This window comes from Microtus pennsylvanicus, chromosome 9 (genome assembly GCF_037038515.1).
Source record: "Microtus pennsylvanicus isolate mMicPen1 chromosome 9, mMicPen1.hap1, whole genome shotgun sequence".
Classification (NCBI taxonomy): Eukaryota; Metazoa; Chordata; class Mammalia; order Rodentia; family Cricetidae; genus Microtus; species Microtus pennsylvanicus.
Window position 1 is genome coordinate 44,148,169 of NC_134587.1, and position 23,598 is coordinate 44,171,766.

The 23,598-nt window shown below is 49.4% G+C and overlaps 1 protein-coding gene and 1 long non-coding RNA gene across 17 annotated transcripts in view; one reads left to right on the top strand and one right to left on the bottom strand.

Moving 5' to 3' along the window:
• Rapgef1 (Rap guanine nucleotide exchange factor 1) overlaps positions 1-23,598 on the top strand; it is a 118,728-nt gene that overhangs the window by 65,453 nt on the left and 29,677 nt on the right. For 8 of the 15 annotated variants that reach the window (XM_075985624.1, XM_075985627.1, XM_075985630.1 and 5 more), the window contains 8 exons: positions 1,417-1,573; positions 11,212-11,300; positions 11,888-12,043; positions 12,518-12,638; positions 12,946-13,129; positions 14,903-15,388; positions 19,728-19,930; positions 21,958-22,113. In XM_075985624.1, coding sequence (XP_075841739.1) covers positions 1,417-1,573; positions 11,212-11,300; positions 11,888-12,043; positions 12,518-12,638; positions 12,946-13,129; positions 14,903-15,388; positions 19,728-19,930; positions 21,958-22,113 — 1,552 coding nt within the window. The remainder of the gene's footprint in view (positions 1-1,416; positions 1,574-11,211; positions 11,301-11,887; positions 12,044-12,517; positions 12,639-12,945; positions 13,130-14,902; positions 15,389-19,727; positions 19,931-21,957; positions 22,114-23,598) is intronic. The other 7 variants (XM_075985632.1, XM_075985625.1, XM_075985628.1 and 4 more) reach the window with 2 other exon arrangements.
• Positions 175-22,756, bottom strand: LOC142857428 (uncharacterized). 2 transcript variants are annotated; one of them, XR_012911815.1, is made up of 4 exons: positions 22,683-22,756; positions 20,697-20,789; positions 13,542-13,637; positions 175-709 (listed from the first exon to the last, which is right to left on the bottom strand). It is a non-coding gene; the product is annotated as an uncharacterized LOC142857428 (long non-coding RNA). The 2 variants fall into 2 exon arrangements; XR_012911814.1 differs by lacking the exon at positions 175-709 and adding an exon at positions 6,181-6,530.

Genomic DNA, 23,598 nt, shown 5'->3' on the forward strand with positions numbered 1-23,598 from the left:
AAGTCCTCAGCTCCTGGAATTACCACCTGATAAAGCCAGGTGTAGTGGAAACCTTCCTGTGCCAGGCCAGGACTTCCCAGACAGCCTCTGAGTGCTAGAGTGCATTTTCTTCTTACAGTTTAGCTTGCCCCATGTTTATTGTTAAGTATAACAAGGATAGCGGTGCTAGATGCAATCTCCAAGCTGCAGGAACCTTTCTGAAGAGGCTGGCAGCTCTGAGGTTTTGTCAGTGGTGTGCCTGTTCATAGTCGACGCATCTCAAGGCAGCTTAGTGTCTACTTAGCCCCATGAGACTGAGCTTTAATGAATGACTTTCAGAACTTGGCCCTGAAGTTCACAATTTTCTTCTGAGAGATAATAACAGATTGTGTGTCTTTATTTCCAAGAAATGTTCTGCTTTGGGCTTCCACTGCTTGCTGACCCCTGGAGATTGTGACCTCTGGCTCTCTATGCTGCTGGTGGCTTGGTCTGTATTGTGGCTCTCCATTAGTTCATCCCATGGAAACTCCGTGGTCTTCTTTGAGAAAGTGAGCCTGACATTAGGCCGTCAGATGTGTAGATGGCTGTCTGTAGATGCTATCATTCCTCTGTTGTCATGTGATGGCTCCCACCAGGAAGAGTTGAGCTCCCCACCATATGATGAAGTGCTGACTATGTGACACAGGCTGAAGAAGGCAGTGACAGAGCTGCAGTGGCTCTGGCCTGCTTCCTAGAGGAAAAGGGAAAGAAGGAGCTGGAGGAAAGCAGCTAGATTGGGGGGGGGGTGGATATGACAAAAACCCTGAGGACCTCAGGCTAGTGTTAGGCATGCTCCCAGGGGCACCTGACCTGCCAGAGAGACTATAGAACTGGATCATCCTTTCCAGAGGGGAGAGCCCTCCTGCCTCATCCTTGTGAGCCCTTGATACCATCCCCAGGCTTCATGACTAGCTCCCCTCATTCTCAAGGACTGAAGGGGTTTGCTATCCTTCTTGCTGACTTTTCTGTTGGTGCATGTGGAATGCAGCCATGGCTGCCAGAAAGCGTAGCTCCTTCCCTTGTGCTGCTGCTCTTGATAGAACCTCATTGGTAGAGGGCTTAAAGACCCCCTGGTGCTAGACCCTGCTTCAGCCACACCTTACAATGTTGTGTTGTCTAAACTGTACCCTTGATTTTTAAGGGTCTGCTTTAGTAGTGAGGGAGTTTGCTCTTCTGTTACAATGTATAAAATCTGAAATGAGAACAGTAACCCTTTCTAAAATTCCTTAAGACTTAAGGAAGGGAGGGGAGAGGAAAGGAGGGAAAAGAAAACCATGGATTTTAAAAAAGGAAATGTTACCTGGACACTGAGATCCTGGCCTCCCTGAGTGCTCCCTGGGAAGGAGGGTTTTGGTGGAGACTGCTTTCTAATGCTCTTTAACCCTCTCTTCCCTGTAGCTCAGCCCTCTCCTCCTGCTATAGCCGAGTATACCAGAGCCTTGCCAACCTCATCCGATGGTCTGACCAGGTGATGCTGGAGGGCGTGAACTCAGAAGATAAAGAGATGGTGACGACTGTGAAGGGAGTCATCAAGGCTGTGCTGGATGGAGTGAAGGTAATGGGCAGATGCCAGGTGGCCCTGGTCAGGCAGCCAGTCTGCTGGAAGCTATGAACTTGATGATAGACATACACTGGGGTGAATGCCTTCCAGAGCTCTGGTGTGGGCCAGTTCTGTCCAGTAACTGTTTCATTCTCAGGCTGCCAGAGACCATCAGCCCTTCCTGCATCTGGTGTTCAGTCCTCTGTGGGCCAGATGTCCCTGGTCTGGCTGAGAACATGCACCAGCTTGCCATGATGCAATAGTGATTATTTGTACTGACTTTTAACAAAACTCCGAACATCTCAACCATTACCTTCTCATGTCATAGGAACATGTAGGATTCCTGGTAGAAAAGCAGGACTGAATGGTTGAAATAGAATGTACTTGATGTCTATGATATGATCAATATGTTTACTATCCAGGCCATTGCAAATAGCCTCATAGGCAATTAGGACTCACAGTTAGTCACAGTTACAGCAAAGCAAAGGCTATAGAGGGTCTGGAATTGGGACCCAGAAGCCAAACTAAGAATATAAATCCTAGTAGGTGAGAAACAAAGAAGAATGGAGGGCACAAAATGGAAAGGACTTTGCAGTGGGCAGGAGGAGCTGTACTGAGAGGCCTAGGGTCTGGCCTGCATACATCCCACCCAGTAGTCTGTAGACTTTAGTTCATCTTGATGACACCCATGAACACACCCATGAGCGGGTGTAACAGTGCTGCCCTGCATTATAACATTGATTAACTATTAGATTAGTTAATGCAGGATGCTTTTAGAGCAATGCCTGGAGTACACTGAGCTTGTAGGCACTCACCACTATTCGTTATTGATTATGCAGTGCTAAATGCATCCTTTAGAGGTGTGGCTTGGAAAACCTATGTCCCTTTTATAGACCCTTAATTCAAAATTTTAACCACATTAGTTAGCCTAGGTCAGAAAGACTTCTCTACTTAGCCAGTCTATGTGGTTCCTGAAACGTGCCTATTGGTGTCTTCTTTAGAAGCTCTGGAAAATAGAACAAAGACCCCAAAGAGTTCAAATTACATAGAGAAGGCTAAGGAGGCATTGTTGGGTGAGAGAAATCACTCCCAAATGGGCTGTGTTGGCTGAAGCTCCGGTCGCTCTGTCCCCAGCACCATTAAAGTAGAGGCTACTGTGTGGACGGTAACTCTGCATTCACTTTGAGGGAGGGGCGTGTGACAAGTTGACAGCAAGCTTCCCCTCTGATGCTCCTTTGCTGTCTAGCACAGTCTCCAGACTTTACACTACCTGTTGTAACTAATGAGGCTTGTGGGTGTTGATCATAGTCACCATAGGATTTGGGTGCTGTTGGTTTATCCCTTCAGTCCTTACTGCAGCTCCTTTCAGTCAGTAAGTGGACAAGGTGCGGCATGGCCTTCCCATGCCTTCTGGCCTAGTTCTGGTTCACCCTTGCTTCTCGGTCCCAGCTCTGGAAACCAAAATTATTTTCCAGGTGACATTGTTTAGGTTTTCCTCCATCAGGTTGATGTCAATGAAATGTCACAACAATTGGAACGGTTGAAACTAGAGAGCAGGTTTCCGAGGAGCTCTGGACGCTCCAGAGTGGGTCTCTTTATGGAGTCATGGAAGCACAGCTGTACTGCTCACAAGAAGCATGTTTGAAAAATTGCTGGTCTCTCAATGTGACCCTGGGAGATGGAAGCACACACGTGCAGCCTGTGGAACTCGACCTTGCTAGCATCTGAGAGCAAATAACTTTTTCACAGTTGTTTTTAAAATAGTTTCACCAGAACCTGGGTGAGCCAGGAGACTGTCTGACCTCTCGGGCCAGCAAGCCTCAAGTACGCAGCATGGGGACAGAAGTAATGAGGGAGACTCCGCCTCTAGCAGGAAGATGGGAGAAAACAGACTCAGAGTTGTCCTCTGACTTTCACACACGTGGCCATGCAGGCAAGCACACACATGCACAGGTGCACACGTGCATGTATGGAGCTTCAGCCAGAACAAAGAGCCAATAGATGAGGCGCTCTGTATTCATTTTGTCTTGTTTGTTATTGGACATTTATCAAAAGCATCCTGTGTGCCTGTGGTGTGGCAGGACTGCACACAGTGAGAGTGGCACAGCCCTGACCTTGCTTCACTGAGAAAGAAACGTCCACAGTTACTTAAAAGGTTGCCACATGCCACAGCAAGGATTGTTTGTGCTAATGCAGGGACAAGGAGGTCAGAGAACCGTCCCTAAGGAAGGCCAGGTCAGCTGGCCTGTGGTACTGGAAACTTCTAGGGGGTGTCAGTTAAGGAATAAAATCGGTCAGCATGGGCATTTGTAATTAGAATCCAGTAGTAATAATAGCAAACAATGGATGGGGTTCTTGTTTGGTTTGTTTTGTTGTTGTTGTTTTGTTTTGAGTTTTTGTTTGTTTGTTTGTTTGGTTGGTTGGTTGATTTGCTTTTTCCAAGACAGGGTTTCTCTGTATAGCAGCTCTGGCTGTCCTAGAATTCATTCTGCAGACCAGACTGGCCTTGAACTCAAGAGTTCCACCTACTTCTGCCTCTGGAGTGCTGGGTAAAGGTGTGTGCTACCACTTCCTGGCCTAATGGGTACTTTTTTATATTGCCCAGCTTTATATTTCTTTTTTTTTTTTTTTTTTTTTTTTTTTGGTTTTTCGAGACAGGGTTTCTCTGTGGTTTTGGAGCCTGTCCTGGAACTAGCTCTTGTAGACCAGGCTGGTCTCGAACTCACAGAGATCCGCCTGCCTCTGCCTCCCGAGTGCTGGGATTAAAGGCATGCACCACCACCGCCCGGCCCAGCTTTATATTTCTAACAGCTCTATGAGGTAGGCACCTTCACTGGTGGACTAGCCAAGGTCAGGTGGACCCATAGTCAGTGGCAAGTTCATGATTTTCACAGGTCTGCTGGACCTAGGGACTGAGTCACCCTCTGCTGCCCCCTTCTAGGAGATTTACCCAAAGGATCCTTCTCATTCTCACCTCACAGGGACACTTTTTTTTTTTTTTTTATTTTTCTAGACAGGGTATCTCCGTAGCTTTTGGTTCCTGTCCTGGAACTAGCTCCTGTAGACCAGGCTGGCCTTGAACTCACAGAGATCCGCCTGCCTCTGCCTCCCGAGTGCTGGGATTAAAGGCATGCGCCACCACTGCCCGGCTTCAGGGACACTTTCTAAGCCCCTGTTCTGGGATGCAAGGAAGCTGCCTCAGCTGGGAGGGCCAGGAGTGTGCACATACAAAGGCTGTAGCTAGCTGTCTTCATCCTGCGGTCTTCTTGGAGGAGAATGGTGCATTCCTACAAACTGACTCACCACCCCTTAAGGAGCTCATTCAGTTGTTAAATGGAATTCTTTTCGGGGCAGGAGGATAAAGATTGAAAACGAGTTTGAAAAGCAGATTATTTTTATTTTGTTCCTACGTGAGTGCTGTCATTTGCCACATAAACCTTCACATAAATGCCACTAGCTGTGTAGCCTTGGACAAGTAGCTCCTGAGATTCTTGTAGGTTTTTAAATACGCTGAGAGTGTGAGGAGAGAGAAGATCCTGTCTGTGAAGTACCTGGCAAATGTTGGGTGACAGCAGACAGGGGTGAGCACTGTTCACCATGAAAGCCTTCCCCAACGAGCTCACAATTATTAGTCTTGGATGGGAATTGTGGCTCCTTATAGGACAGCTCACAAATTTCAGATCTTCCTGACTAACCCAGTTAAATGCCCACTTCCCTTCCGACCTCAGATATGGCACCTTTTGCCCTTGGAGATGTCAGTGCTTCCCTGCCAGGCTCCTGTATCCCCAGCTTCCAGCCACTTATATAGACTAAAATGTTTATAATTTATAGTAATAATAATAGGGGTGAAGAGATGGTTCAGTAGCTAAGAGCACTTCCTGCTACTTTGGCTCTCAGCTTTCATATCTGGCAGCTCACCCAAAGCTCCAGTTCGAGTGGATCTGCCATCCTTTTCTGACCTCTGTGGACATCCACTCACACAGACACACACACAGAAAAAAACAATCTTTCTAAACACTTCCCTCCACTGAAAGCCGTAGGGAAAGCCTTGTGGAGACCCACAGTTTTGTCACTTCACTGTCACCACCCAGAACTGGGCATAACAGAGGAACACCTGGAGGGAAGGAGCTGGAGCCGCTAGAGCAGAAGCTTTTACAGACAGGACTTTCTGAGCCCCTGGGATCGCTCAGCAGGGGAGAGTGCTCGCCACCAAACCTGATGACCTGTGTCTGACCTCCACATGGGAACTGTGGCACACATGCACACATACGCACACAATCAACCAATGATTAATTTACATTAATCAATGTAAAAAAAAATTAGATGTAAAACTTTTGGAGGATTTGGGTACAATCTGTGAAGTGCTTGCCACATCAACATGTAGGGTTGAGTTTGGATCCTGAACACCATTTTAAAAAAACAACTAGGTACAACAACATGTAACCATGACCCTAACACTAAGGGAAGGTAATACTAACGGGTTTTAGTTGCTTGCTGATGAAATAGTCTAGCCACGTAGGCAAGTTTCTCAATCCAAGAGGAGACCGTACCTCAAAAGGTGGAGAGAGATTAACCTGCGGCCTCCACACACAACACAGAAAATATAAGGTTTTGTTTCCTTTGTAAAGTTCAGAGATAGGCAAAGGCTCGTGTGAGGTTTTCTGAGTGGTCAAGGATGTGTCTGTCTCACTTTCCTGCTGTCCTTAGCACATGGATTCTACCCAGTGCTTCGGGGTCGCTGCTTCCTCTCCAGACAGTGAGGAGGAGGCTTCTTATACCTCCTCACAGAATTTCTCTTACATTTAGTGGCCAGAGTTGCATCAGGCCCCACCAGTTCCCCCCACATGCCCATGCACTGCCAGTCTGGTTTCTTCTCTTCATTCACTGGCTCCTGAGACTGCCAGGTGTAAATCCCGAGGGATGTTCCTTTCTGGAACCTCTGTATGCCCATCCAGGGGCAGGGCAACTTGTTCTGGAAGGACAAACAGTAAATATTTTAACCCTTTCAGGCTACCGTTTGTGTTGCACAGTCCTTGTTTGGTGCTTTTGTTGTTTGAACCCTCCGTAGGCCAGGCCACCTTGAGAGCTTTCTAGAAACATGCTCCAGGCTGGCTTTGACCTTCGGGGTATGGTTGGCTTTTTTGTTTATTTGTTGACTTTTTACAAGATAGGGTTTCTCTGAGTAAACCTGGATATCTTGGACCAAACTGACCTCAAACTCAGATCCCCCTGCCTCTGCCTCAAGTGCTAGGATTAAAGGTGTGCACCTCCATTGCTTGGCTAGGTTTGCTGTTTTTAAAAAATTTGCCTTTTAAAATCTAGGACCAGGGCTGGAGAGATGGCTCAGAGGTTAAGAGCATTGCCTGCTCTTCCTACGGTCCTGAGTTCAATTCCCTGCAACCACATGGTGGCTCCCAACCATCTGTGATGGGGTCTGGTGTCCCCTTCTGGCCTGCAGGCATACATATAATAAATAAATAAATATTTTAAAAAATAAATAAAATAACATCTGGACCAGATAGAGCCAGTGTGCAGCATGTCCATGTGCAGCAACAGCAGATGGATTCTTCTTGTTCTTGAAACTGTGGGACTTCCGTTTATTTAAAAATTTATTTTTATTTATGTGTGTGCCTACTTGTCTGTATGTGCACATGTGTGCAGTGCTCACAGAGGCCAGAGAAGGCATCAGATCCCCTGGAGCCAGAGTTAAGGCAGTTGTAAGCTGTCGCATGTGGATGCTGAGAACTGAACCTGGGTCTTCTGCAAGAACAGCCAGTGCACTTAATCACTGAGCCATCTCTCCAGACTCATTTTATTAATTTAAATGAGTTTATTTTAGTTATTGCTCCTGAAAGTTGGCAGTGTAGACTTAGTCAAGGACGCCCTCCCGGTGCTGCTCAGCGTGTCCTCTGTACCTTGGGTTCCTATAAAGCTGGAGGCCAGAGCCCTCCCAGCTTGTTAGTGGAGAAAGAAAGCTTCCTAGATAGCACTGTGCTTCCAAGAAAGGTGCCCCCTTGGTGAGGGCAGTAACTGTTGGTGGTGACTGCCGTGCCCCAGAGTTTTCAGGCTATGGCGTGTAAAGTGATTTCTCATGCCGGTGCCAGAGTGAGTCTGGGAGAGAAACCTCCCCTCGTGGTTGTCGCACAAAGCTTGTCGCTTTCCTTGTGTGTACAGTTTTCAGAGGTGGGAGTGCTTCCTGGCATCCTCTGCCCATGTTACTTGTTTTAAAATGTTATTTAGCTCCCTAACTGGCCCTGATCCAGCCATCCGAGTTATAGTGTGGCACCTGCAGTTCCCTGTCTTAGGCCTGTGTAAGGAATGCCAGTTGTTCCAGCTGTGCCTTGTATGTCAAGCCCTATGCTGCTTGACTGGGTGCAGCTGAGAACACTGCCTCCACTTCTGCTTCTCGCTGCCACTCTTGATGTGGGCAGAGAAGGCTCCTTGTTGTCTCTATTAAGTCACTCAGGACTGGGCATGGTGGCATACACCTTCAATCCCAGCACTCATGGGGCAGAGATGGCAGAATCTCTGTCATCTAGGACAGCCAGGACTACAGAAAGACCCTGTCCCAAAAACACAAAGTTAAATAACAGTGAAGTCACTTTGGGGATGGACACTCCTGTGATCTTGTCCTGTAGTTCCTGACACAGGAATCCACCCCAGTCCCCACTGGCCAGTGTTCTTCACATTGTCAAACCAGATCTGACCCTCTTCCAAAGTATATGAAGAACTAGATGGTGACACTGAGCATGGTGTGTAGCCACAGACTTCCCATGCCCTGGAACAGTACTCAGAGACCACAGGGCCAGAGAGTAGCAGGGTGATGGATGGGGGTCTGAGCTGGAAGGAAAGGTCCAGACTGTATCTGGTATGCTTCCAATAGAGTAATCCCCACTGTGAGAACCCAGAGAACACTAACCACCATGCTGCCCTTGGGGTTCTTTGTGCCAAGACTATCATGGCTGTGTGGCCCCTCTTCCACTCAGGTCTTTGTGTCGTCCCCAGAAGAAAAGAGAGAGGAGGGTGGGGCTGGGATGCTCAAGCTCAGAGCTGGGTGTTGATTTCTTAAGTCACTCAAGTGCTTCCATCTCTACAGCCCTGGTTAGTGTGAGCAAAATGAGCCTGGAAGCATTTCGTGTTCTTACGAAGTTGACTTTTGAGAACTGATTTTCAGCAAACTAAATGTTGATCTCAATTATGGTTGTTGGCAGAAGAGTCCAGAGCAGTCTCTCTAACTTGCCTAATGTGGGACTCCAATTTAAAAGACCCTGACTTTGAGAAACTCTGCCTCCCAGAGGCTTGACTTTTCATGGGTGTTGGGCCTGACCAATCCACAGGTGGGAAGCACTCAGTGAAACCAGAGTATTGGAAGCTACCTAGAGAATGATAGAGGTTCCCAGGGCCTTCTGTGTGATCATTAAGGCAAGTTGAAACCAAAGCCCTTCTGTTTGGGCAGGAAGGTTGGCAGAGAAAGAAAGGCTGCCGGTCCCTTCCCAGCCTCCAGTGTGTCATGATGTGGTCTTGGAATTTGAGGGCACACTTGCATTTGTGTGCTTGTTACCCCAGGATCTTTTTACTGTCTGTTGTTCATTAGCTGAGGGGAACAGCATCTTACCCTAACCTCTCCCTAGTTGGAGAAAGTGGAATTTGTTCTGTATCAGTAGACAACAAATGTGCAGGCTTCTCTGCATTCCTTTGTCCTACTTGCTGGAGTGAGTTTGACTTAGCATGGTGACACCTGTCTGCAGTACCCCACTCATGACACTGAGGCAGACTGAGAGTTCAAGGCCAACCCACACTACGTGAACATGGAGCTTTCAGTCACTTGGGTCTGACACTTGGATCACAGCCAAGACTGTGAGGCTTTCAGGGTGAGCTGCCTCTGCCTCTCCCCGTGTTCCCCAGGCAGTGGGTGAAGAGGCAGCCTCCCTCTAGCTGCTCCCTCTTTTCAACCCTCTATCACTTTGTTGTGGAAACAAGTGGAAGAGAGCCCCCTTCTTGTGCTAAACTCAGGCTCCCCAGGATTTTACTTCCCACATGGCTCCAAGAACAGAATGGGGTGAGCCTGCATCTGGTTCCATGGACCAACAAAGCAAGTAGGGCTTTTCTGCACCCAGTATTCCACCATCTTTTCATGCTATGACCCATGTCCTGTGACTTGATTCTTACTGACTATAGAGTGTTGGGTTCTGTCACATCTACATACTTGGTACTTGTAGTGAGTGTTTCACTGTGGACTATTGAATAGTTTCACTTTATCTGTAGTGACATCCTCCATAGCTGAGCTTTTGCATATATCCATAGCATTTTCTTCAGACAAAATTCTCCTAATAAATATTGAAGCTTTTGATATGTGCCAGTAGGTCATCCACTAGACCATTGTCCACTGCCCAGAGTGCCAAACCATTCTCACTGACAGTGTCCCACCCATACTGCCCTGTGTCTGCAAGTTTCTCCTTGATTGTCATCAAGCCCTAGGCACTGTCCTGATCATGACATCCTTCCCATTTGTGAAACTCGTCTTTCAGATTTCTTTTTGCTTGTTCACTTTTTTTCCTAGTTTCTGTGTTGTCAGAAGAACCTGCTTTGGGAGATGCTAGTCCTTCGGCCCTGTTCAGGGAGATGTGGCTAGGTGACCCACCTCTGTGTCCTCAGAGGTGGCATGCTCTTCCCTCATGCCCATAGGTCATCGTCAGAAGCTCACCATTAGAGAGCAATATACCAGAACACTGCTCTGCAGTGGAATAGAGCAATCCTGGGCCACCCAAAATGTGGCAGCTTACTCAAGCAAAAGAAGGCGGATCACTGAGGCAAAGGCAGGCCAGCCAAGAGTAGGGCGATAGTAGCCAGGAGTGGCAGGAAGACGAGGGGCTGTACAGCTACAGGGTTTTTGTCCTTGAGTTGATTGTGTTAAGCAATGCACATGAGCTCAAGCTTAGAGCAGGCGAATTTCGTGGTATGGAAATTCTGTCTCCACAGAGCTTTTGGAAGTTGAAGCTGGAGTTGTGGCTCATTCTATGAAATACTTCCTGCACAATGACCAAGTATGCTGGCCATAATTGTGATTCCAGCCCTAGGGAGTCAAGAAACAACTGGATCCCTACAGCTCTGTGGCCAGTTAGCCTCACCTAGTCCATGATCTCCAGGACCCTGATCAGCCTCATTGTTGCTATTTCAAAGAACCATTTTTATTTCCTTTCAAAACCAGCTCTGTACTGAGTCACATGACCTTTACTTTAAGTCCATTGACAAAGTTCTTGCCTCACTTGAGCCAGTGCACTTTGGGAAAATACTCAAAACCAAACACCAGATAGCTAAGGGCACCACTGGGCATAACACGACAGCTTTAGGGAACCAAAAATGTCTCCCACTCCCTCCCCAGACTGCACGGGAATCTAAGTGCACAGTGGTCTGTTCATCTTGAGACCGGGACTTGCCATTTCTCCTTTCAAGAGGAAGTGTGTGATGCAACTGAAACTCTGCAGTGTGCTGTGATGGTATTTTCAGAGGGAAAGAGGCATGTTAGGAACTGTGTACATCACCTGTGTGGGAAATGTGTGGGCACAAACGTGGGACTTGGAAGCCCTGCCTCTTGCTAAAGGTACAATGGTACCACCCCCCCCCCTTCTCCCTTTCTCTCTTGTGGAGCACAGGAGCTGGTAAGGCTAATCATTGAGAAGCAGGGGCGGCCATCACCAACAAGCCCAGTGAAGCCCAGTTCCCCAGCCAGCAAGCCTGACGGGTAAGTCTGAGCAGACTTCTGTCACTGAGGGCCCTGTGGGCTGAGCCCATGCTTGACAAAGGATGGGAGCCAGGCAGTCAGAGGGAGCATTTGAGATGCTGTGGTCAGCCCCGGGTCCCTTTCCTGTATAAGTCTTGGTGATTACCTGATGCTTTAAAGTATGTGTTCCACACGTTTCGAAGTGTTGCCTTTCACTTTACAAGGTCGACTGTGTAAGAGTGTACAAAAGGATGTGACTGCCTGTTCTTAGCCTCCGGTGCCTGTCACTGCACCATGAACTCCCGAGAGCTTGGCGAGGGGTCTTGGGAGATCTTGGATTATTTAATAAAGCTCAGTCAGTAGGATGTTGATACATGAACAGACTCTGAGGCCAGCGGCAGAGTGTTTTCTGATTAAGATAAGAACAGCCTTACTGTTTTGCATTCGTTTAAGGACTGGCCCGTGTTAAAAATGTCACACGTAATTTTAGAGCAGACTGGTAACTGGTCAGTGATGAGATTCATGGGAGCCCCTAGCCCTCCCACTCCCTCACAGGACCTGCGTGTACTCTGACTGTGTGTGAGCCCTAGATCTTTCCGTCTCTCCAGCCACCCTGAGCTCCCTCTGACAGACCGAGAGATGGAGATTCTGAACAAGACGGCAACAGGTGTGTCACCATCCACTGAATTGCTCCCAGACTCCACTAGTGAAGAGGTCGCACCCCCCAAACCCCCCTTACCTGGCATTCGGGTAGTTGATAACAGGTAATTATCCTAAACTCTTTTGGGGAAGTTTTTTTTCTAGTACCTCCCCATTAGTGACCTAATGTGGGGAGAAGATAGATGGCAGAGTAAGCCAAAGGGATAATGGTGTGCTTGGGGAAAGACTTAGGAATTTGGCCCCTTAAACGCTCCAGTAGCTTGGCACTGTTGAGAAAGGACTGTCTCTGAGGATGGCCGGGCTCTGCCCCAGGACCTTTGCACAGGCTCTGTGCTCTTACAGCTGCCTTAGTTCTCTAGCCAGTGAAACCAGGCATGATTTACTATGGAAGGAAAAGAATCCTTTGGTTTTGTTCTTTTGGAATTGATACAATGATTGGCAAGAGGAGAACAGGAGGCAGTTAAAGTATGGAAATTGGGTGTGGAGAAAGAGCTTCAGTCATGTCTTCTTCCGTAAAACCATTTTAAAGTACTCTTGTTTGTGATGTACAGTTTGCCTGGATTTTCTGTCTCTTCTAGTCCACCAGCATTACCGCCCAAGAAAAGACAGTCTGCTCCATCCCCTACCCGAGTAGCTGTGGTAGCCCCTATGAGTCGAGCTACCAGTGGCTCCAGTTTACCTGTTGGAATCAATAGGCAGGTAATGTAGTCCATTTTTAGTTGGGAAAAGGACTGGAATTGGGTCCAAAAGCTGAAAGTTGCCCAATAGTCTTTAGACCAACTGTTAGTTACATCCAGAGACTTGTGGGAGGGCAATCCATGACCATCACCCCCACCTCCCATGACATGGGCAGTGGACAAACCTTGGGCATCTCCCAAGGACATCCCTGTCCACACACGCCCACACTCCTCCCAGTTCCTTTCCTGTCTCATCAGGATCCTACGCTGACATCAGAAATGGCCTCTGAGCCAGTGGATGACTGAGTCTCCTTTGCATTCTTCCCTAGGACTTTGATGTTGACTGTTACACCCAGAGGCGCCTGTCCGGAGGCAGCCGCTCCTGCGGTGGTGAGTCTCCTCGCTTGTCCCCCTGCAGCAGCACAGGCAAACTCAGCCGGTCAGACGAGCAGCTGTCCTCCCTAGACAGGGATAGTGGGCAGTGCTCGCGGAACACAAGCTGTGAAACACTAGGTAAGCCACCATAACCTCCTCCTTCCAAAGTTTCCTGGGTCCAGTGATTCTGGGCCTGAGTCAACTGATTTCCAAGTGTTAGCTAGGTGACCTTGGTTAAATCCTTCAAAATCCAAGCCTCAGTTTGCAAAATTAGGAAAATTAGGACGGTGTCTGCTCTGAAAGAGGCTGAAAGTGTCTATGAAATCACAGCACAGAGTCACACAGCCGATGCACAGGGAGTCACCCTCCTTACAGGTAGCCTGGCCATGTACATCCTGACTCAGTCCATGTGCACACAGGGCTTTCTGTGGGGTGGTGAGCTCCTGAAGGTACCTGCAGAGGTTGAAAGCGTCAGGCAACTTCCCTATCCTGTTGGGCACCAGTGGCAGAGGTCAGCAGGACCACTTAGCAGGGACTTGCCAGTACTCACCAGTTTGTGTCCTGAGAACTAGATCCTTTCCCTTCGGAGAAAGTATGCCCAGCACAAAGGGAAGATTATTGGCAAGGCTTGTCTGAGGAGGAAAACCTACAAAGAATGAAATGGTGACAATCTGGAGTTGCCAGTGGGGATCAGATGAATGAGGGGACTTTGCTCTGGTGGGGTAGCCTGTAACTAATGAAAGTCACTTATAGACAAACTGAGATCAGTGACATGCGACTTTCTTAGTTAAATTAAAAAGGATGGGAACAGGGTGGCATATTAAGTTCCAGGCCAGTCTTGTCTACAGAGAGAATTTCAAGCCAGCCAGGGCTTCGTAGTGAAACCATATCTCAAAAACAAACAACAAAAAATGTGGTGATAGGGTTCTAAGGAAAAAAAAAAACTTTGAGATTTTTGCTGGGCAGTGATAGCTCACACCTTTAATCCCAGCACTCAGACAAAAACAGGTGGCTCTCTCTGAGTTCAAGGCCAGCCTGGCCTGTAGTTCCAGGACAGCCAGGGGTACACAAAACCTTGTCTTGGAAAAGAAAACACCCCCCCCCAAAAATTACTTTCAAGAAAATACATCAAGATGTGAACTCTGATGGCCAGCACTGGGTTCTTATTTTTCATGATCGTTTGCCATTTGTCTTCAGTAGTCATGTGCATTTTTTTTTTAAGTAACAAAGTTGGAAAGTGCTGGGAATATAGCTCTGTGGTAGAATACATACACAAAGCCCTGATTCCTTGAACCTCCCCCCCAAAAAAGCCATATTTCATATTTGTGTGTGTGCGTGTATCAAAGTACAAAAACACAAGCCGGGCGGTGGTGGCGCACGCCTTTAATCCCAGCACTCGGGAGGCAGAGGCAGGCGGATCTCTGTGAGTTCGAGACCAGCCTGGTCTACAGAGCTAGTTCCAGGACAGGCTCCAAAACCACAGAGAAACCCTGTCTCGAAAAACCAAAAAAAAAAAAAAAAAAAAAAAAAAACAAAGTACAAAAACACAGAAACCATTATAGCACACAGCCATCTCGCCACCTCTTTGACCTCAACAGTCAAGAGGATGGAGAGATGACTCAGTAGTTAAGAACACTGACTGCTCTTCCAGAGGACCTGGGTTCAATTCCCAGGAACCACATGGCAGCTCACAGCTGTCTGTAACTCTAGTTCCAGGGAATCTGACACCCTCCTGTAGGCAAAACACCAATACACATGAAATTAAATAAATGTTTTAAAAAGGGAATATCCAGTGAAGTAGAAGTCCCCAAGAGAGGTGAAGCATCCCCCGTCCTCTGAGGGAGACTGAGCAGAGCAGGGCTGATGTCCTGGGGCTCACAGCTAAGGGTGTGTGTTCTGTTTGGTTTGCAGATCACTATGACCCTGACTATGAATTCCTCCAGCAAGACCTCTCCAACGCAGACCAGATCCCTCCACAGGCGGCCTGCAGCCTCAGCCCACTACCAGAGTCCCTGGGGGAGGCTGGCCCACCCTTTCTTGGCCATACTTTCCAGCTGCCTCTGGACAGCTATCCCCAGCAGGAGGGGCAGCAGACAGACACTCCACCTGCCCTTCCTGAGAAGAAGCGCAGGAGTGCAGCCTCCCAGACCACGGACAGCTCTGGCTGCAGGGTGTCCTATGAACGACACCCCTCACAGTATGACAACATCTCAGAGGATGACCTGCAGAACCCAGTCCCAGTCCAGCCTGTGCCCTACCCGCCCTTTGCTGCTATCCTTCCGTTTCAGCAGGGAACTTCCTCAGCCCCTGTTGAATTTGTGGGTGATTTCAGTGCTCCGGAGTCAGTGGGTGACCCAGAGAAGCCACCTCCTCTACCAGAGAAGAAAAACAAACACAGTAAGTTCTCTGCACACTCTGTAAGCACATTTTGTAAGCCTGAACCTGTCTGTGTTTTGCTTAGCCCAAGCATGAGACCAAATCCAAGCCCATGGCCTCGTTCTTCCCTATAGAATAGACTCATAGGTACACGGTGGATGTTTCCGGGGGCCTGGTGCTGGCATTATTCGTGGTCCTCAGAAGTCTAATTAGCTCATCTCTCCTTTGTGGTCTTTGAAATCACAGGCCTGATGCTCCTAAGTGCCTCTTCTCTATAGATGTAGTTCGTTGACCCTTTTGTCCTAAACACACAGTAACAAAGGCAACTGAGTGTGTCGTGGCACACAGAGCAGCACTGCAGTAACATGCACATGAAATGGACATTTGAACACACACAGAGCCGTGCTAGCCCTGGGAGGGATGTTCTGAGCGTGGACGGGGTGCTCACAGTGACCTGGATCAGAGCTGGCCGGCTGGAGGACTGAGGTCAGCTCTTGACCTAGATGTCTTAATAGATGGGTGTCACTGGGCTGGGAAAGTCTGGAAGGTGGGCTGTCTGTGTTTTGGATGGTTTTCAACTGTAAGTTTGCCATAGCATTACTAAGTAACATTCTGGACATTCCATATTTTCTCCTCCCTCCCAACTGCTCCACTTGGGAGACTTGCAGGCCACAGCGCCCCGCCCTCTCCCCTCCTCACTAACACTGTCCTTAGATTTTCCCTGGTAGACCAGCTGTCACCATTTTGATGTATGTGGCGACATCAGCTGTGGTGCAACAGCACCTAAAACTAGATCCTACGCTTCTGACTCCCTGACAGGGGCTTCCCACTCCCAAAGGAAGGGCTGCCTCGTTAAACCCAGCAGAGCCATCCCAGGGCCTGGTTTGTCACCACACACCCCACACCCAGGATGTCTCACAACTTGTGCTAGCCTTGGGGAGATGGTCCCCAGCTAAGAGAGAGGGTGGGTCTGCAAGCTCATGATGTCATTTCCTGTGTCCTGCAAACTCACTCATTACTGACCAAGCTCTGCTGAAAAGACTCACAGCAGTTGGGGACAGCTCTTTCTGAACCTCTCCTTCCGCCCACTCTACCAGAGCACTGTACTGTGGGAGGGGGCTCTTTCTCATCAGAGGGGTCCTGTGGACTAGAGTGTGAGGCAAGACTGTGTCTGTTCAAGTGTAGCCGGTGTGTGGTGCTGCCCAGCCAGGAAGCCTCTTCCTGTTTGTAGCTCTTAGAACAAGAGTGGCCGAGCTCCTGAAGCAGAGCTTGTGGAGAGGAAAGTGGCAGGTAGAGGCAAAGCCATTGTTTCTGTTAGTCTGTCTCAAGGGGCTGAAATGTCTCTTGGTGGTGTGAGAGTGACTGAAGCTCTATCCTTTTGTGATGAGAACCAAAGGCTCAAGTGTGATGGCCCTGAGCAAAAACCTGTAGTTCTGCAGGCCAGGTCTCAGGGTGCTGGAACTGGCCTCAGGAGCAAATGAGAGGCAGTTCAAGCCTGGCTGGCACCGAGAAGACCATTGTGTTTTCAAATAGAGGTCTTTTTTCTGTGTCAGTGAGAACTCAGCATGAAGCATCCTGAGCTCAGTCCTGGCCAGAGTCTGCCCATCACTCCCCAGGGGACTATTGGGGAGTTCCACCTGAGAGTGGGTGGGAGCTTCACAGAACTGCTCTTAGGGAAAGAATGAGGAAATGGCATCCCTTATGTTCTGCACCTCTAAAGCAAGCTCACACGGGCAGTTCTGATGCCATAGTATGTCATCACGGAGAGGGGTGCCCTGACGTCATGATGGACCCTGGCTCTCCTTGTTAGGAGTAGCCCATGGGAGCACCTGAATACGGTGGGACCCCTGGTGTTCTCAGAGCCTGGGTGCCTGAAGAAGTGCCTGCAGCCAAGCATCCCTAGCCTTGCAAGCTGCTCTGGCATCTGAGCCACTGCACAATATGGGAAGGAACTATATCGTAGTTCTGGGAGGGTGAACCTCATTGCTATTCTTTTGTGTGTAGCTAGCAGATCTCTACCAGGACCTCAGCATAGGAGTTCCCAAAGGCCTGGAGAGACCCAGTTTGATGGCATGTTTGGTAGATGGGGTTGCTTGGCCCTTCTGGAAAACCATGGTGAGACTAGGGTCACGCCTGGGCTGTGACTGAACAAGAATACAGTAACATCACTGTGGGGTTTAAGGGGCAATGGGAGCACTTCTCTTCTGGGTTCTGCCATGGGGAGCATAGCCTTTTCTGTCAGTGCACAGCAGAGCTAACAAGTTCTTCTGTATTCTGTGAAATAAACATGGCAGCCTTCCTTTCAGCAAGGATACCAGGAGGACCTGCCCTCAGCCCCACATGCTCTCCCTTCCTCAGGCTGTCCTCCTATGCTGCCTGGAGAGTGGACTTCTAACCCTGGTTATCAGAAAAATGCCCACACTGCAGAGCAGATCCTCCTTGGGGTATAACTGAAGGAGAAACTGTCAGCCTGGAAGACGCAGACTGCATTTTTGCAGCCTTTGACTTAGGTCCTTTACTTCACAGTTGTTATTCTTGCTCTCTCTAGTAAATTAGTTGATATTCAGCCTTGACCAGGTTTCTCTCGACCATCCCTTCTGTATATACATCTCATGTTTGTAGGAATGGTTCAGGACATAGATGGAAGGCATAATGTTCTGGCCCTTTCCTCAGAACCCTCTAGCTCTGTAGACAGTGGGACCCACGTAACTCAGAAACAAAGCACTCACTGACTCTGCACTTGAGGGTGAGGACCCTGCACCTGCTGTGTAGAGAGGTACCTGCTAGATGAGTGCATGAGATGTGACAGCTGAGCTTTGGTTTCCCAGCTTCTCAACTCCCCAGGCACATGAGGTCCCTGTTATTGTTGGCTGCCACCCTGCTGAGGCAGAGAGGCTGTGACAGCATTGCCAGGCAGACAGGTTGTGACAGGCAGCTCTGCTGGGAGACATCAGCTTAGCCTCCGTGTACAAGGATGGTAATAGCAGGGGTGGAAAAGATGTATCATCTGTGCACTTTCTCTCTCACCCTCTCTGCTCCTGCTGGTCTGCCTGTGTCCCTTCAGCTAGAGAGGAAGCCCCTTGAGCTAACAAGTCCCTAGAGGTGCCTGTTGGAAAATGTTTCATTTACCCATTCTACAAATGTTTGTAGACAAACATGGCCCCTGCCCTGCTAGAGGGCAGCCCTTAAGGGGAAGGCAGTAAATCCTTCTCTTTTGTTTGTTTGTTTTGTTTTGTTTTTTTTCAAGATGTGGTTTCTCTGTGTAGCCTTGGCTATCCTGGAACTTGCTCTGAACTCAGAGATCAGCCTGCCTCTGCCTTACAAGTGCTGGGATTGAAGCTGTGCACCACCACTGCCTGCCTCTGTGTTCTAAATGTTCTGTTCTGCATCGCCATCTCCACGACAGCTCCTTTATATCCTGCCTGTCCTGAACAGACGCAGTCATTTCAGGTCACCACGGGTCAGGCCCTGCAGTGCTTCCCCATGCTCAGGATTAAGGCTGTGCAAGCAGCCTCCCTTCCCTGGTCTTCTGCATGTTGTGCTCTTCCCCCAGTCTGGGGCCTTTGTATATTACCTTTGGACAACAGTAGAAGATCCTATCCCGTCCTGACATTCTTCCATAGTCTCGAGTGGTACTCCTCAGCCACCACACTTTTTCTTTCTCTGGGGACTGCTATCCCTATGTGTGTCCATAGTCTGTTGCTCCAAAGATAGTGTGAACCCCGTAAGGCAGAGGATCTAACTTGCTGGTCCCAGCACCTGGGCCTGGGCCTACATATACAGTACTACCTGCTCAGTAAGCTATGAATGAGAATGGAGGAAGGTGTGGATGGGGACCTCCCCTCCCCCCCTCTAGACACAGTAGTTCAAGGGCAGGACTTGGAAACATCAGGAACCTTCTGTGTGTTCCTTATCTGATACAAGATAATACAGCTGAGGATGACCCCAGGGCAGGCTGAGGCCGAACAGCCCTTCAGAGCCTTGGGTATTGCTGAGCATGGAAACCCCAGCACCTCTGCAGGGAGAGTGCAAAGTGCTCCTTTTGCTTACTTTAACAGAACTTTCTGTTTGTAGAGCTGTTTCAGCTCACAACAGCACTGAATGGAAAGGACAAAATTTCCCATTTTCACAACCTCCCCAATGTCAATACCCCCGGCAGAGTGGGACATCTGTCACAGTGGAAGAGCCTAGCTGACAGTCATCACTCCCAGAGTCTGCCATGCACAGGAGGGTTCTGTGAGCGCATCCAGCTGGGTGATGGCACATGTCCACCTTTGTAGTAGCACCAGAGTCGCATCCCGGCTCTGCGGGGCTCTGTGGGCTCCACTGTGGTGAGAACAGCAGCCCCCTCTGTCTACAGTGCTGGCCTACATGCAGCTGCTCGAAGACTACTCAGAGCCACAGCCCTCCATGTTCTACCAGACCCCGCAGAGCGAGCACATCTACCAGCAGAAGAACAAGATGCTCATGGAGGTCTACGGCTTCAGCGACTCCTTCTGCGGCAGCGACTCCACGCAGGAGCTGGCCCCCCCACCCGCTCTGCCCCCCAAGCAGCGGCAGCTGGTAAGCAGTTCCCCATCTGTGTCCTTGGCACTGCTGCAGGTGACCAGAGCTTCCAAAACCAGAGCGGTCCTGCTGGGGCCAGGTTGAACCTGCTTTTCATGCATTGGATGTGTTCAAGTCATTATGTCCCACATGGTGCCTCCAATTCTTCCCCAGATACATTGCCATCTTCCCTGGGGGCAGAGGGCCTCTCCAGAGAAGCCTGTGTAGCTGGGGCAGACTTGTGCTTGGAATGTTTGATTTCTCTACTGACAGTCTCTGTATCTTTCCTTTCTTCTTTGCCTCTAACATAGACCTCATAGACAGGAGGGACTCAATCAAAGCACAGAGCACTGTCTGTATGCAGCCATCTGTGGACTTGACTTCCATAATGGGCCTAACTGTATGGAGTGACTTCCATCCCGGTCCTGGCAAGGGATGGCCCCATGGGAACAAGTTCCACTGAAGCAGAATGGCTTCAGATAGAGACACTTTGTGCTGCAAACCCAGCAGTGTCCTCCTTTTCACACCTCTGTGATGGATCCCGCCTGGCGTGCACTCACCCGGGCAGCAGAGCACTGAACCTGCCAATGCTTCTTTGTTCTCCTTGCTGCTGGTCAGAGCCACTGTTAGAACCAAACTCTGCAGAGCCAAAGTCTTAATCATTGCAGAGCTGGGTGGGCTGCTTTACTACTTTGCTGGCCAGTCAGTCCAGTTTCTGGCTAGAGAAGGGACATGCGTGGCAAGCTAAAGCCCTTTTCTGTGAGAGGAAGTAAGCCCCGTTTACCTTGTAGTGCCTAGGGCTTGGCTTAGCCTCAGGCTTCTGAGCTGTTCAGCCTTTGCAGGCCATAGCCAGGCAGCTCCGCAGGGATCTCTAGGCCTGAGAAGAAAGATTGAACATTGGGATCTATGAACCTGGAGTCCCAGCCCTGTCCATGGTACTACACCACTCTGCAGTGTTTCCCAGATCTTCTTTATGAGAACAGAAATGTGAACCTGGGACCACTGCTGACCAGTCCTCATTGAGGTTGCTCATCCATGGCCTGGACAGTCCACAGACTCCGAACAGCTAGAGGCAGGTTCCTCACATGCATGTAGAACAACAGAACTATTCCAAGGGTGTAACAGGAGGCCGGCTGTCCTACCATGCAGTGGGGTGGGGAGAGATCAGCTAGTTAGGGACCTCCCCAGGCAGGTTCGGGTATACACAGCCCTCATCATAGTTCCTGATCTCTCCAAGAGATCTCCAAAAAGAGGCTGGGAACTAGAACTTATCCCCAGGCCACAGCTATCCAAAGACCTAGAAGTCAAAGCCCAGCTCCAGGTGAGCCCTGACCTACCACAGGACAGGCTGTGCTAGTTTCTGGTTCTGTCTTATCTCCAGCACACACATCCAGGAGCTGTGCATATCTTACACACTAATGTGGTAGCAATTACACTTACAGCAGTAGACAGGACTTGCAGTGCTATGTGCATGGAACTTCATTTAGTCCTCCCCCCAAATGTACACAGAAGGTGCAAGAGTTCACCACAATTTCCACCTAGCTCTTTAAGAAATGCTCAAGCTGGATGGTGGTGGCGCACACCTTTAATCCCAGCGTGTGGGAGGCAGAGGCAGGCGGATCTCTGTGAGTTCAAGGCCAACCTGGTCTACACAACTAGTTCCAGGACAGTCAGGACTATTACACAGAAAAGGCCTGTCTCAAAAAAACAAAAAAGAAAGAACGGCCCAAGACCAGTAGCAGGTGTCTCTGATGGGCTCCAGATTAAAGCATAGGTGGACTGACTCTCTCTGAGCTCTGAGGCCAAAATGACCATGCAGATCTACTCCACTCTAAAGAGTTCAGGGTGCTGGGTCAGCCCAAGTCTGTGTGGCCTCAGCCACTTGTCCTCTGCAGTCTTCTGAAAGCTGATACTATAATCTCCTTCGGCAGCTTTTGGCAGAGTCAGGACTCCCCTAAGCATATTAGACCCCACAGCTATACTGCCTATGCTGACCATTCTCTGCTTTCTCCTCCTCCCTGCCTTCTCTTCCACCCTCTGCCCAGCAGGCCTCCTATGCTGCTTCTTCCTTCTCTGTCTCCTACTGTGTCCAGCAAACTAAAGTGGCCTTCACCCCCGAGGACGGCAGTGCCACTCAGGGCCTCAGTGTGTCCGTGTCTAACTCCTTTCTCAGCCGGCACGGCAGCTTGCCTGTGCCCTCGGTGAGTCATTCCCTCCCTGCTCTTCTTCGCTTGGAAACTTGTACAGTTAATGCCTGAAGCCTCCCGGACAGTGATGTTCCCATTACCAGTCCTGTCCTTCTGCAGACCCCTGCCTGTCCACAGGAGAGAATCTGAATACTTGATTCCCTGAGCCTTGGGGACTGTAGTTGGGGGTGGTATGGGAATGGAGGTGTGGGCTGTCCTGTCTGGAGCTTGGCAGTGGCACAGAGCGCAGCCATTTCTGCTTTTGTGTTCTGGTTTTCCTGGGGCAGTGTTTAAGGGGAGTAATCCTCACACAGAGAGCAGGTAATTGGGTGCAAGAGCAATGGTTGTTGGGTGCCCCTGCTTACCTCATACTATGTAAACAGCCAGAGTCCTGTGTTGTAGTAGTAGGAGCTGCGGGGCTGCATCCCCAGCACCCCAGCCGCCTGCTAGCTTATGCCCCGAAATAGCAACACACAAACTGTATTCTTTTAAACACTGCTTGGCCCATTAACTCTAGCCCTTAGAGGCTAATTCTGATATCCCGATCAACCCATCTCTAATAAACTGTGTAGCTCCGGTCTTACCGGGAAGATTCTAGCCTACGTCCATCCTGGGTCGGAGCTTCATCGCGTGCATCAGCCTGGGAGAGAGGAGCATGGCGTCTCTGTCTGAGGCGTCTTACCTCACTTCCTCTTCCTCCCAGCATTCTGTTCTGTTTTCTCCTCCCACCTATGTTTTAACCTATGAGGGCCAGCCAAGCAGTTTCTTTATTACTTAACCAATGAAATCAACAGATTGATATATGACACTCCCACATCACTGTGTCTTTGCCCAAAGTTCACATAGGAGGATGGTGTGCTAATCTGCCCAAGCAGACATCCTTGGAACCTAGACTGGGACTGTTGGGCTAGCTTGCCACTACTGCTGGGCTGGTCTAGGCTTGTTCTTGTAGTGGCTGGCAGAGTTCCAAGGAAAAAAGTGGAAAAGCATCAGGCACCCTGTGGCCAAAGCTCAGAACAGGCGCAGGGTCACCACATGGTAGCACTCAATGGGGTCACTTGGAGACAAGGAGACCCTGCTCCTGAAGGGAGGTCCTGCCTGACACCTTGACACAGGCCAGTGTGGGGAGAACTAGACCAATCTGTAGACAGCTCCATGGTAACACACAAAGAGACCTAACCTCCTGGAGTCTGCATCTGCCACAGAGCCGAAGCAGCCCTCTCTCTTCCCGTGATCTTCTCCACAAGGCTCAAAGGGAAGGGTGGAGCCAAGCTCACTTCCCTGGAAACAGCTTGTGCTCAGGTATTGACTTCTTTCTGGGCCTCAGTCTTCTCAGGAGTCAAAGTGTGATCGAGAAAACCGTATCAAATCACATGAAGCTGTATCACTGCTCTCGAGTTCCAGGCTCCAGTCTTGTCCTGCTTCTCACCCTGTGCTCAGGAGTAAAGCAGTGGCTTCTCATTTCCTCCCTGAAAAGTTTGGATAGGTGATCATAAAACT